Source organism: Chrysochloris asiatica, unplaced genomic scaffold (assembly GCF_000296735.1).
Source record: "Chrysochloris asiatica unplaced genomic scaffold, ChrAsi1.0 scaffold00026, whole genome shotgun sequence".
In the NCBI taxonomy this organism is placed as follows: Eukaryota; Metazoa; Chordata; class Mammalia; order Afrosoricida; family Chrysochloridae; genus Chrysochloris; species Chrysochloris asiatica.
The window spans coordinates 19,669,164-19,684,906 of NW_006408544.1; the positions used below are offsets into that span (position 1 = coordinate 19,669,164).

The 15,743-nt window shown below is 39.2% G+C and overlaps 1 protein-coding gene across 1 annotated transcript in view; it reads right to left on the bottom strand.

The window, feature by feature from the left end:
• TMEM59 (transmembrane protein 59) overlaps positions 1–15,743 on the bottom strand; it is a 53,502-nt gene that overhangs the window by 1,126 nt on the left and 36,633 nt on the right. Inside the window, exon 7 of the mRNA XM_006839796.1 lies at positions 9,365–9,473. Coding sequence (XP_006839859.1) covers positions 9,365–9,473 — 109 coding nt within the window. The remainder of the gene's footprint in view (positions 1–9,364; positions 9,474–15,743) is intronic.

Here is a 15,743-nt window from a genome sequence, read left to right on the forward strand (position 1 = left end):
ATAACAATTTAACCCAGGGATATTTGGTAAAAGAATTCCACAGACATCAGAATGAAAGAATGGGACATTGGCTACCCAAAGTGGGGGGAGGGGGGCTACAAAGGCAAGAAGTGACTGGCTTACAAGCTTTCAAGAGGGAACCTAGATCCAGAGGGCATGGAGAAATGTAGAATCTCCACTGAGTAGTATATAATCTGTCTGGGTGGAGCTGATGAAAGGAGATGGGGATAGGTCTCTTGTGATACAATAGTGAATAACTGTTATCAGGACTGACTGTGAGGGTTGGAAATGTTAACGGTAGACATTTTGTAGCAAAAGAAGGCGAGTGACTGATTTTGCAGTCTAGGAGCAGAGGTCCCTGGGACCATCAAGGGAAAAAAGCGGAGAGCGGGACCCTACCCAGAGAAGCAGTGACATAAGAGATGGAGGCAGAGACAATGACATGGAGAGATAGAGCAGCTGGGGACTTTAGACCCAGAGGGGCAGATGGTCTGTGTGCTGACGACCGGGGGGCAGGCTTGTAGGATATATCCTTTGGTTGATGATACATGGAGGGGACTGTAACCATGGCAATGAAACAATGTACAATAGGATGAATGTAAAACTAATGTTCTCCCATGTAAACTACCACATAATTCACAATAAAACATTAAAAAAAGATGAACAATTAAAAAAAGAATGAAAGAATGCTTTTAGGCAAAGTGTTAAAGAGAATATAATTCAGCTTCCAGATGATGACCACAGAAGTTTCCCACACACCAAACTTAAAATACTTAGGGAATATTTAAAAAACTCGCTATCAAGAAAAATAGGAACACTGATGGTACAGTGGTTAAGTGCTCAGCTGCCAACAAAATGGTCGGTGGTTCAAACTCAGTCTGCGTGAGAAAGATGCAGCAGTCTGCTGCTGTAAAGATCTATAGCCTTGAGAACCCTATGGGGCAGTTCCATTCTGTCCTAGAGGACTGCTATGGGGCAGAACTGCCTGGACAGCAGTGGGTTTTTTTAATTAAGAAAAACTGCTCAGGCTTAAATGGAGTTAGTATGGCCATGCCATGTGCTCTGATTCTAGATGCTGATGCCTCATGTGATTAATAATTTTAAAAACTGACCTCTCCTTCTGAATAGTCAAGTAATTTGGGGCAAGTTTCTCTACTATCAATTTTTAACTTAATTCATTGGAAAACGATAGAAACAATTTTAAAAGATGAGAGGAACAAAGCAGAAACTACTGCTACAAAACCATAAAAACTTTATTAAACAAAAATATCATAACGTAGAGCTACTGTTTCTTGACTTACCCTCCCTCTAGGTCTATACACTTCTGAAGGTGATGTTTCTCTCTCTCTAATCCTTCCCCCAGAGAATTCTGTAACTCTTTGATTTATACACTAAAATGGCAGTTTTGGCATCCTTCAGGGGCTCAAAATTATATTTCTTTGAAATGTTCTTTGAGTTTGTGGAACAAAAAATTCACCGCAAGGGGCAAAGTCAGGGCTTCAGGGTGGGTGGGGTAAGGTTTCCCAAGGAAATGAGCACAGAACAGCCCTTGTTACCCTGGAAAAATCAGCAAGTGCATTGCTGTGATGGAAAAAATTCCTTGGCACCCTTTCCTGACCTTTTTCTCACCAATATGATTTTCCATTTTCTTCATAATAAGCCCTTGTAACTGTCCTGTGTCTTTCAAGAAAGTCTATCAAGATTGTTTTTAGGTACCATCAAGTCAACTCACAGTGACTCTATGAATGAAGCACAGCTGGTCCTGTGCAACCCTGAACATCTTGCCTGTGTGTGAGCCCCATGCTGTAGCCACTGTGACACTCCACCTTGATGAGAGTCTTCCTCTTCTCTGTTGAGCCTTTACTCTACCAAGGACTGCTCCCTCCTGACTATCGGGACTACTGATTTGGAAGACTGAAAAACAGTCGCTGTAACTTTTTTTTTAAAATATGGACACTTCATGAATTTGCATGTCATCCTTGCACAGGGGTCAAGTTACACATAGACAGAGAGATAGATCTGTAGAGTCAGAAAGGAAATTACTGGTTATCTGGTGGTGGTATTTGGAAGGCAATGGGAATGACTACAAACAGGCTTTGGGTTTTCTTTCTGGGGTAATAAAAACATTCTAATATTGATTATGGTCATGGCTGCACACCTCTGCCAATATACTAAAAATCATTTATATTTGAATTACATCTCAATAAAGCTGTCATATATATATATATGATGGTGGTGGTTATGTGCCGTAGAGTTGGTTCCGACTCATAAGTGACCCTGTACAGGGTTTCTGAGGTTGTAAATCTTTATGGCAGTAGAAAGCCTCATCTTTCTCCTGCGGAACAGCTGGTAGTTTTGAACTGCTGACCTTGAGGTTCGCTGCCTGATTCATTACCACTATGTTACCAGAGCTCATCATATATAGTCATATATATAGATACATGTAAAGACTATCAAGCAACATCTTCCTCATGAATGTGGAAACACTGATTCCAGATGAAGAATGAAATCATGTTTAAGTAGAATGGACCCACCACTCGTCTATCAGTTTGCTGTTACTGTGGTGACATGCGTGTTATTGTGATTCTGGAGGCTCTGCCATGGGTATTTTAAATACCAATAGGGTCACCCACTCTGGACAGGTTTCAGCTAAGCTTCCAGATGAAGACAGACTAGGAAGAAGGAGAGACGAACTACTTCTGAATAGTTACTGAAAACCTTATGGATAGCAGTGAAACACTGTCAGCACCAGATATTAAAACATGATGAAGAGAACCAGAATACTGTCAGATATAGTGTGGGAAGATGAGACTCTCAGATTGGAAGGCACTCAAAATGCCTCCTCAAAGTAGAGTTAACTGTGATGATGTGAATGGAGTAAAGCCCTTGGGGCACAACTCAAAATGAAGAGAAACAACTGTAAACATCCATTAATAACCAGAACACAGAATATAATAAGTATGAATCTAGGAAAACTGGGAATTGTCAAAAATGAAATGGAACGCATGACCACCAATATCCTAGGCATTAATGAGCTGAAACGGACTGGTATTGGCATTTTGAATCTGCCAGTCACATGGTTTACTATGCTGGGAATGACAAATTGAAGAGGAATGGTGTCATATTCATCATCAAAAAGAACATATCAAGATTAGTTATGAGGTACAATGCTGTCTGTGATAGGATAATACCCATATGTCTTCAGGGAAGGCCAGTTAATACCACTAATAACTCAAATATATGCACCAAGCCAGTGAGGATGAAATAGAAGAATTCTACCAACTTCTTCAGTATGTAATTGATCAACTATACAGTCAAGATGTATTGATAATTACTGCCTATTAGAATTCAAAGGTTGGAAACAAAGAGGAAGGACAAGGATTTGGAAATTAAGACTTTAGTAACAGAAACGATGTTGCAGAACGCATGGTAGAATTTTGCAAGACAAATGACTCAGTCATTACAAATACCTTTTTAAATAACAAAAAAGACAAGTATACACGTGACCCTCACCTGATGGAATACACAGAAATCAAATTTACTATATCTGTGAAAAGAGATGGTGGAAAAGCTCTATGTCATCAGACAAAACAAGGCCAGGGGCAGACTGTGGAACAGAACATCAATTACTCACATGCCAATTCAGGCTGAAGCTAAAGAAAATTAAAACGTGTCCACGAGAACCAAAATATAACCTTGAAGACATTCCACATGAATTTAGAGATCATCTCAAGAACAGATTTGATGCATTAGGCACTAAAGACTGAAAACCAGAAAAGTTGTGAGATGACATCAAGAACATCATACAGGAAGAAAGCAAAAGGTCATTAAGAAGACAAGAAAGAAGGAAAAGACCAAAGAAGAGACTCTGAAACTTGCTGTCTAGCATATAGAGATGCTAAAGTAAATGAAGTGAGGAGGCATGAAAGCTGAACAGAAAATTTCAAAGGTCAGCTTGAAAGACAAAGTCAAATATTATAATGAAATGTGCAAAGATCCAGAGTTAGAAAACCAAAAGGGAAGAGCAAGCTCAGCATTTCTCAAGCTAAGGGAATGGAAGAAAAAAAATTTAAGCCTCAACTCATGGTATTGAAGGATTCTTGGGGCAAAATATTGAATGATGCAGAAAGCATCAAAAGAAGATGGAAGAAATAAACACAGTCACTGTACCACAAAGAAACAGTCGATGTTTAACCATTTCAAGGGGTAGCATATGATCAAGAGTCAATGATACTGAAGGAAGAAGTCCAAGGTGCATTGGCAAAGAACAAGTTACCGGGAATAAATGGAATACAAATTGAAGTCTTTCAACAAAGTGAGGTGGCACTGGAGGCACTCACTTATCTATGCCAAGAAATATGGAAGACAAGTACCTGGCCAACTGACTGGAAGAGATCCGTGTTTGTGCTCATTCCAAAGACAGGTGATTCAATGGAATGTGGAAATCATTGGACAATAAATATCACTGATATTTCATGCGAGTAAAGTTTTACCAAACATAATACAAAAACGGCTGTAACTATACATTGACAGAGAATTTCCAGAGGTTCATGTCGGATTCAGAAGAGGATGTGGAATGAGGGATATAGTTGCTGACGTCAGATGGATCTTGGCTGAAAGCACAGAATACCAGAAAGATATTTACTTGTGCTCTATTGACTATGCAAAGGCTTTCGATTGTGTGGATCATGATAAGCTATGGACAACAATGGAGAGAATGAGTATTCCAGAACACTTAATTTTACTCATAAGGGCCCTGTACATAGATCAAGAGGCAGTTGTTTGAACAGAATTAGGCAACACTGAATGGTTTTAAATTAGGAAAGGTGTGCGACAGGGTTGTATTCTTTCACCATACTTGTTCAATCTGTATGCTGAGCAAATAATTCAATAAACTGAATTATACGAAAAAAGACATGGCATCAAGATTGGAGGCAGACTCATCAACAACCTGCGATATGCCAATGATACAAACTTGCTTGTTGAAAGCAAAGAGGACTTAAAATACTTGCTCATGAACATCAAAGACGACAGCCTTCGGTATGGCTTGCACTTCAATGTAAAGAAAACAAAAATTCTCACTACTGGACCAATAAACAATATCACAATAAATGGATAAAAGATTGAAGTTCTCAAAGACTTCATTTTGTTCTGATCAACAATCAACACTCATGGAAGCAGCAGTCAAGAAATCAAACGATGTATTGCATTGGGCAAATCTGCTGCACAGACCTCTTTAAAGTGTTAAAGAGCAAAGATGTCAGCTTGAGGACTAAAGTAAGCCTCACCCAAGCCATGGTATTTTCAATAACCTCACATACATGCGAAAGTCAGACAGTGAATAAGAAAGATCATAGAACTGATACACTTGAGCTGTGGTGCTGGAGGAGAATATTAAAAGTACTACGGACTTCCGAAAGAACAAACCAACCCATGTTGGAAGAAATATAGCCAGAATGCTCCCTGGAAGTCAGGATGGGCAAACTTCATCTCTCATACTTTGGACATGTTATCAGTAGGGACCAGTCCCTAGAGAAGGATATGATGTTTGATAAAGTGGAGGGTCAGAGAAAAAGAGGAAGACTCCCAATGAGATGGATTGGCACAGTGGCAGCAGCAATGGGCTCAGACGTTAACAACGATTGTGAGGTTGACCTAGTACCTGGCAGTGTTTCTTTTGTGCATAGGGTCACTATGAGTTGGTACCGACTCGTTGGCACATAACAACATCAACAAGTAGAATGGCTAGCAACAGAATACTGCCCATAGAATAAAATCAAAGAACTGCTCTCCAAAGAAAATGAATCTGTCTGAGAAGAATTCCTAGTGAAGAGGTGATAAGGATTTGCAAGGGAAGAATATTAGAGCTTCAGGTATCAAAGCATCCTGTCTTCCAAATAACCTTTTCTGGGGGGACACTGTGGGGTTCAAAGTCTGTATGTTTCTTATTTATGCACTTAATAAGGAAATTAGCCTACTCACTTATTTTGCCTCCCCTTAATCTTAGTTAGCTCTACCACCTAAAAGAAGAGCTTATTGAGAACACAGACCGACACAGTAATAAAATAATCCTTTAATCAGACAACCATTAACCCAAAAGCAATGGGATCATGGTGGTCCTGAAGCAGAGGTTGGGTGATCAGAAGCCAACTACGTATGTGCAGACCACCATTAACAAGCTTCACATTCTGCAGCATCCAGCACACAATCCACAGGAGCAAGTACAACCCTAGTCACTGTCCTCAGATCTGAAGTTTCCTCCTTAGCAGTCAGAATCCTGTGGTGGTGAAGAGGAAGTGGATCCCACCGCTCCTACCAAGAGCTCCTGGGGGCCCCCCCTCCCACTACCAGAGCAGTAAAGAATACTTCTCCACTAAAAAAATTAAATGAAATAGATGGCTTTTGGTTATGAAAATGTGAATACATTTTCTAATGTTAAATTCCCAGGTATTTTTACAGTCAGCAAAGGAGAAAATACTGGTGACTAGTGGAGTATTTGTACTGTAATATTTTTAAACGGGAAGCAAAAAATTAATATGTATTAAAAATTGTTAAAGCTTCAAATAAATACACAAAAACGCTAACAGAAATAGTTACAGATGATGAGATAATGAATATTTGTTTTGTTTATATGTACTTTATAAATTTCTATACCATATAGTATTTTTATAATAAAAGTATAGTTAAAACGGAATTATTATCTCAGCAACATGTGGTTCCACAGATGAAGTAAAATCTAAAAGTAGTGAGCAGCTACTTTCCACAGTTTTCTAGAAAAGTTATCTCCTTAGAAAAGTCTGGGTAGGCTCTATGAAGAAGCAACCACACTTGTTAAGGATCAGAAGAGCGGTCTGGAAAAGAGTAAGAAAGTAACATCCATGTGGTTGATATCTGGAGGGACTTAACAGTAACCAACAGGGCTCCAATGCTTTATGATCACAGGGACATGGAGGGCATATGTGGGAAGAGTGAGGTATTCCCCAAAGACCCTAAACATAAGGGGAGAAAATGGCTTACAGAATTAAAACCATACACTCACATCATCCAACAGGAAGAAAGATGAGAGCCATCTGAAAAGAAGGAGAAGTTTCCCATTTGTCATCTAAACACACCCAACCACAAGAGGCACAGATCAGTCTAAACACCACCAGAAGAGGAAGTCCCATCTATAAGGTAAGTAAGGAGAGCAGAGGGGCCAAACCAAGAAATGGTCATCTAAGAACTGTCCAGGGAACAGAGAATTTGAGCATCCTAGCTCAGAGACATGAACCACATATCCCAGTAGCAGGTTATCGGCTCTTGATATGATCATATAATCAACTCTCCTACGTATGATTCCAGATTAGTCAGAGACTACCTGGGTTAAGTCCTGGCCCTACTGCTTATTGGTATATGACACTAAGACAATTATAAAATATCTAGTGCAGTTCTGTATCTGGAAAATGAGACTAATATATATTTATATATACACATATCAATTATCTAGTACAATGTTCAACAACATTAGTCAGCAAGGTGAGGGACCAAATCCAGGTTGTGGTGAATTTACCAAGCTCAATTCCACCTGAAGCCAGCTATCCAAGCTTTCCCAGCAATAGCCAGATCAGTCTCTATGCGTACTTTTATTTCCTAAGGGGTAACCTAGGAATAAGGAGAAAGAATAGGGCTTATGATACAGAAAGGAAAACGAGTGTCATAGGGTAGGGTCAATAAAGATTGATGGCTACTGGATGGTAGTTCTGTTGCCACAAGAGTTCAGAGTACATAAGGTAGGTCAAAGGGAAGCAGTAAGTAAAGACAACTGAAGCATAACTTCAGTTCTACCAGGATACTAAAATGATTGAAATACGCAAATCGGAAGTACACAAGAAAGTGATGTAGCAAGAGATGTTATCAGTATATTTATATCATACACATAAAAGTTTCACAGAAATTTACCCATTCTCCATAATTTTTATAATTCAAGGTTCTTCACAATCCTGTCCAACATTATCCATTATTTACCTAATGGATAAGTAATTAATTGACTAAGGTAAGTAATCAGGTTAGGTCCTTCAAGTCCTGCCTCTACTATTGTCTGTACCTGGGAAAATTGTGTACCTGGGAAAATCGGCTACCCTCTACTTTCTGCTAATCTATACTCTACCACCCATTCTCTAAGGTTCTGGACAAGAGCCCCATTATCTAAAAGTCTTACCTGACACGACAATCACAGCACACAGTCTCTGCTTTCTTTGATACTTTATACATATCGTTTATGCTACTTATGGACCTTATCAGCCAAAGGCCAGACTTTACACAGGAAACAATACAGGGTCTAGAGTCTTAAAGACCTGAACTAAATTCCAGCATCAACACTTTCATAGCTATGCAATCCTGGGAATGTCACTGAACCTTTCTATCGGTTTACTAACCTATAAAATGGATGACAAAACCTGCTGAGAAGTACTGCTGGACACTGGGTTTTACATATTAAATATATGAAATATTTCATAAATGGTGAACTATCAACAGTAACCTTGATAAAATATATATAACATCTTCATCATTATTCATGTGTAAATCTTACAGTAAAATGTATCTTAGAGACTACTAGGATAAGACTGTTATCAAGCACCAAGCCATGCATATGCCAAATACATATTAGATCCTATTTTAATTTCCATAATTTCTTTTCTTTTCTCTTTTTTTGTTGCACTTGGGAAGCACAAGAGAACTAAAGTTTATTTCAGTTGGTCTCAACAGACATATTATCCTACATTTAGTTACATAAATAACTGTCTTTCCTTAAAAGCCAAAACTGAATCATCAAATTATAACCTTTTCACCACAAATGAAGTCGAAGACAAAAACCCCTTACCTTAACTGTTACATTTCTTGGGACAGTGAAATCTGAATTACTAAGGATGTCACAACAGTTTTCCATTTCTCTCAGGGTTAGCTACTAGGGGTGACAACTCAAAACCAAAATGCTTCACACTTGCTGTTTCTACCGCAGCAGTTACTCTGTAATACTTGTGGCAATTCATTCAATTTTAAGTACTTTTATAGGTTTGCTCTCCAATGTAACACCTTAGAGACTGATGTTAACGGGTCCTTCCCTCAGTCTCAACCAGGGAGAGACACTTTACTAAAGAGAGCCAACACGTCACTATGGCAGTTAGCATCACAGAAAACTGGGAACAGTGATTTCTGTGCTGCAAACGTGTCACATGGTAGCATGTGTGCTAACCATCAAATAAATCTTCTCTCATTTTGGTGGTCAACAGACCTAGTGTTTTAAAGTTAGACAATTAGGCATTTGCAACGACAAGTGATATGACTCAGTTTTCAAATGGTCTAAGAGACTTAGAATGAAGATTACCTCAGAGGGTACATACTGCTCCACAGCTGTAGCAACCGCTGCACAACAAATCCAGAGCAAGACCATTACCGAGAGGACAAGAGTAGTCGTTAAAATCCACCCAGAATTACTGAAAAACAAACAATAAGTCACATTGGAAAGTAATAGTGTAAAATGACTTTTGGTATTTAAATACAATCAGGCTTATGTACTTAGTTTAGTTTAGTCATAAATTTATAGTTTTATGTGTACCATCTTTAAAATTATTAAATAAAAACATACTGGTAGAAGGAAATGTTATAACAGTAACTACTCTGGTAGCAAAGTGGTTACGAATCAGGCTGCTAAAACCAAGGTTAGCAGTTCGAAACTACCAGCTATTCCACGGGAGAAAGATGAGGCTTTCTGCTCCTCTAAAGATTTACAGCCTTGGAAACCGGTGCAGGGTCACTATGAGTCGGAACCAACTCCATGGTAATTAACAACAACTGTATTAAAGTGTTTTACAATTTTAAAAAATCAGGCATACAGTATGGACTTTCTGGTAAACATATAAAATTAAACCAAATTACTACTGGGATGAGCATGATGGCACCATACAATAAACACTGGACTGTAAACCACAAGGTCTGCGGTTCAAGTCCTCCAGCTGCTCAGCAGAAGAAAAATGAGGCTTTCTGCTCCCTTGATGATTTAAAGCCTCAGAAACCCTATACAGGATCACTATAAGTCAGAATCAACTCGAAGGCACTTAATAACAACAATAACTATCAGGGGTATTTTTAAATTATTAAATGTATTAAGACAAATTGTACAATGTTGCACAAATGTCATATATTATTTTGCAAGGTATTATGATGCAACTCACTTTAAGAAAACTCAAATATTCCAAAGAATTAATGTACAAAATAGGTAAATTATACAATGATTATTTTTTACAAAAGGATTCACAGCAGGTTTCAAGAAACCAATTCCCCAGAACACTGAAGATACTTAAACTTTCCACAACTCTGTTGTTGTTGTTGTTAGGTGCCATTGAGTCGGTACCGACTCATAGTGACCTTATGCACAACAGAACGAAACACTGCCTGATCCTGGGCCAACCTCACTACTGTTGCCACGCTTGAGTCCATCGATGCTGCCACTTGGCCAATTCATCTCATTGGGCATCTTCCTCTTTTTCTCTTACCATCCACCTGACCAAACATGATATCCTTCTCCAGCGACTGCTCCCTCCTGACAATATGTCTGAAGTACGAGAGACAAAGTTTGGTCATCTTGGTCTCCAAGGAGCACTCTGGCTGTACTTCTTCCAAAACAGATCTGCTGGTTCTTTTGGCAGCCATGGCACTTTCAATATTCTACTCCAACACCATAACTCAAAAGCATCAATTCTTCCATGGTCTTCCTTATTCATTGTCCAGCTTTCACATCCATATGAAGTTATTGGAAAATACCAAGGCTTGGGTCAGGCGCACCTAAGTCTTCAAGCTGACATCTTTGCTCTTCAACACTTTAAAAAGGTCTTGTGCAGCAGATTTGCCTAATGCAATAAGTTGTTTGATTTCTTGACTGCTGCTTCCATAAGTGTTGATAGTTGATCCAAGAAGAATGAAGTTCTTGACAACTTCAATCTTTTCTCCATTGATAAGAATGCTGTTTACTGGTCCAGTGGTGAGGATTTTTGTTTTCTTTACATTGAGATGTAACCCATACCAAAAGTTGTGCTCTTTGATCTTCATCAGTAAATGTTTTAAGTCCTCTTCACTTTCAGCAACTGTTAATGAGTCTTCCTCCAATCCTGATGCCAAGTTTTTCTTCATATAACCCAGCTTCTTGGATTATTTGCTCAGCATACAGGTTGAATAAGTATGGTGAAACAATACAACCTTGTCGCACACCTTTCTTAATTTTAAACCATTCAGTGTTCCCATGTTCTGTTTGAACAACTGCCTCTTGGTCCAGTACAGATTCCTCATGAGCACAGTAAGTGTTCCAGAATACTCGTACTTCGCAATGTTGTCCATAGCTTGTCGTGATCACCATCAAAAGCCTCTGCGTAGTCAATAAAGCACAGGTAAACATTTTTCTAATATTCTCTGCTTTCAGCCAGGATCCATCAGACATCACAACTCTACAACACCTCAATTTACAAGGGTACATCTGTTTCGTGGGAGAAAGATGAGGCTTTCTGCTCCTGTAAAGATTTACAGCCTTGGAAATCCTGTACAGGGTTGCTGAGTCGGAACCAACTCCACAGCACATAATAATAACAACATCTATTATGAGACACATTCTGTAACCATCACAGAATACCTCAGTGAAGAAATAGTTCTGTTTTCTTATGATTAAATTATCTTAAGATAGAAGAAGAGTCCTGGTGTGGCACTGTAGGGTAAGCAATAGACTGCTAACCATGAGGCTGGTGGTTCACACCCACCAGCTGTTCCTTGGAAACCTTATATAGGGTCACGATGAGTAGGAATCAACTTGACAGCACTAAACAACAAGACCAGTAATGAGAATCAGCAACCTAAGGTTATTTTGTTTTAAATTATAATTGACCTATTGTTTGCCAAATCACAGGTTAAAAAACAGGAAAAACCCCAAGTTATTTTTAAATATTTAAGACTCTAGTTCTGGAAAACTGTGTTGTACAGGTCATCCTTGATTTTCTACCATTGCCTAATAAAAGACTGATGCCCAATGTACCCCATAACCTATTCACTTGAGTCTGCCAACATTTGAACATGCTAAAGAAACAGGGAGATAAACAGTCGTTTATTTCCCAGCAAAAGAGGAGGACTTCAGAATATATACTACTTCTCACATGATGCTTTAAGTATACCAAGTCATTGTTGTTGGTGGTACTGTGTGCGGTGGAGTCAGTTCCGACTCATAGCAACCCTGTATAGGGGTCCCGAGGCTGTAAATCTTTGTGGGAACAGAAAGCCTCACCTTTATCCTGTGGAATGGCTGGTAGTTTCGAACTGCTGACTTGAGGTTAGCAGCCCAACTCGTAACCATTATGCTTCCAGAGCTCCTTATAGAAAGATAATTAAAAAACAAACAAACTTGTAGTATTTTCTTCTACATGTTCTAGCCCTGAGCTGGGTACTAAAGAATTTCTTTCCATAAAATGTAAAAGGATCTGCTTGATATCTTGACTCTGATCGCCCCTACTACAACTAGCAAAAAATTCTACACATCATTTAAGACTTATTTCCTCTGTAAATCCTCCCCTTGTTACCTCCCAGTAGACTTTGGTGCACATACTGTACTCTCTCCTCTATGTGTGTGTGCGCTGAGTGTATGACATACACAACCGTCTTTACTGTGTTGTTTATTACTTACATGTCTGTTTCAATTATAAAAAACACCATAGAGGCAGAAACAGAATAGCTTTCTTTTTAGGTCTTAAGTACCTAAGCCTGACACCTAATTGTTGTTGTTAGGTGCCATAGAGTCAGTTTTGATTCATAATGATCCTATGTACAACAGAAATAAAAACTGCCTAGTTCTGCACCATTCTCACAATTGCTATGCTTCAACACATAGTTGCAGTCACTGTACCAATCAATCTTGTTGGGGGTATCCTTTTATTATTATTATTTTTTTGGCTCTCTACCAAGTATGATGTCTTTCTCCAAAGGCTTGTCCCTCATGACAACATGTTCACAGTAAATGAGACAAGTCTCAGCATCCTCACTTCTAAGGAACATTATGGTTGTAACTCATCCAAGACAGCTTTATTCGGTCTTCTGGTAGCCCATGGTACTCTCAACATTCTTCGACAATACCACAATTCAAATGCATCGATTCTTCTTTAGTCGTCCTTATTCAATGTCCAGCTTTCCACAAGCATATGAGGAGACTGAAAATACCATGGGTCAGGTGCATCTTAGTCCTAAAAGTGACATTTTTGCTTCTGCACACTCTTAAGAAGACTTTTGCAGATTTTGCCAGTGCAATGCAATGTTTGATTTCTTGACTGCTGCTTCCATGGGCATTGATTATGGATTAAAACAAAATTAAATCTTTGAGAATTTAAATCTTTTTCTCTGTTTATCATGATGTTGTTTATTGGTGCACTTGCCAAGATTTCTGCTTTCTTTACACTGAGGTGTGATCCATACTAAAGGCTATAGTCTTTGATCTTCATCAATAAATGCTTTAAGTCCTCTTCGCTTTCAGCATGCAAGGTTGCATCATCTGCATACTGCAGGGAGTTAATGAGTCTTCCTCCAATCCTGATGCCATGTTCCTCTTCATATAGTCTGCCTTACAGATTATTTGTTCAGTATACAGATTGAATAAATATGATGAATGGATACAACCTGATGCACCTCTTTTCTGATTTTAAACCAATGCAGTATACCCTCGTTTTATCTAAATGACTGCCTATTGGTCTATGTACAGGTTCTTCATGAGCACAATTAAGTTTTCTGGAATTTCCATTCTTTGCAATGTTATCCATAATTTGTTATAATCCACAAAGTTGAATGCCTTTCCATATAATTAAAACACAAGTGAACATTTTTCTAGTATTCTCTTTCAGCCAAGATCCATATGATGTCAGCATTGATATATCTCATTCCATGTCCTCTTCTAAGTCTGGTTTGATTTCCTGGCAGCTTCCTATCAATGTTTTGCTGCAAATATTTAATAGTTATCTTCAGTAAATATTTACTTTAAAATGTGACATTGAAGATACTGTTCACTAATTCCACATTCTGTCGGGTCACCGTAACTTGGGATAGCACAAGTATGGATCTCTTCTAGTGGGTTGGCAAGCTGGCTGTCTTCCAAATTTCTTGGCAAAGATTTGTAAGTGTTTCTAGTGCAGCATGAGTTTGTAGAACAATTTCAATTGGTGTTGTGTCAATTTCTGGAGCCTTGTTTTTCACCAATGCCTTTAGTGCATCTTACACTTCTTTCTTTAATACCACTGGCACTTGATCATATGCCATATGCTGAAATGTTTGAACCAATTATTTTTGGTATAGTTACTCTGTGTATTTCTTCCATCTTTTATTGACACTTCCTGCATCATTCAATACTTACCTACGGAATCCTTCAATATTACAAGTTGAGGCTTAAATTTTCCACTTGAGAAATGCTGAGTGTGCTCTTCTCTTTTGGTTGTCTAATTCCAGGTCTTTGCACATTTCATTATAATACTTTGTTCTGTCCTTTGAAATTTTCTGTTCAGCTTTCACTTTACCATTTCTTCTATTCATGTCATTCAGTGAATTTACTTAATAATCTCTTTTAGCATGGTCTTTGTAACTCCTACCAAATGATTGGGTGTGACCATGCAAATAGGGTGTACAGCACTGCAATGCAGGGTTGGTTCGTTCTGCCATTCACCTAGTTTTACAAGGAAGCATAAACCCATGATCCAGAGCCATAAGCAGATCATGAGATTCCCTGCCTGGAAAAGCAGTAGAAGCAGAGGCAGCAGTGGAGTCAGCAACATGAAGAGACAGAGCAGCTGAGGGTTCCTGGTCCATGTACTCAATAAAGGGGAGGGTCTACATGCAGGAGGCCAGCTTACAAAATGTATCCTTTGGGCATTCACAGACAGCACTAAGGGAGCTCTGTAACATTTGCAAGGCAGAAGCCAAAGGGGCCACACCGCTAAGAGGCTGAAGATAAGAGGCTACTTGCAGTATGGCAGGGAAGAGGCATTCTTCAGAGTTGCTTCTGATCTTGATTTGTACCCTGTTTACATCCTTAATAAACGCCATAATCGAGAGTATTATCTGTGAGTTCTGTGTAACCATTGCAACAGATTATTGAATCCAGCAGAGAGGAAAGAATATTGTGGGAGGGAACACTGGTGTCAAAAGAGGATAGCAAGGTTGAAGGGTAGAGGCATGCCTAACTTCTGCTTCATAGGAATCAGCCTGGGGCTGGTTCTGAGTTTGATTTTCCCTCCTTCTTACGAAATCAGAGGAAGTCAGACACGGCCTCCCTGACACCACTTTCTTTTTTAATGTTTTATTGTGAATTATTTGATAGTTTACATGGGAGAACATTGATAGTTTCCATGGGAGTTTACATGGGAGAACATCATCCTATCGTATATCGTTACATTGCCATGGTTACAATCCCCTCCATGCATCATCAACCAACCAAAGGGTATTCCCTGCAAGCCTGCCCCCTAGTCGTCAGAACACAGCCCCTCTCCCTCTCTGGGTCCAGAGTTCCCAGCTGCTCCATCTCTCCACATCATTGTCTCTGCCTCCATCTCTGGCGTCACTGTTTCTCTGGGTAGGGTCCAGCACTCCACTTGTCTTCCTTGATGGTCTCAGGGACCTCCGCTCCTGGACTGCAAAGTCAATCACTCCTTTTCTTTTGCTACAAAACGTCTACCTTTACATTTCCAACCCTCGCA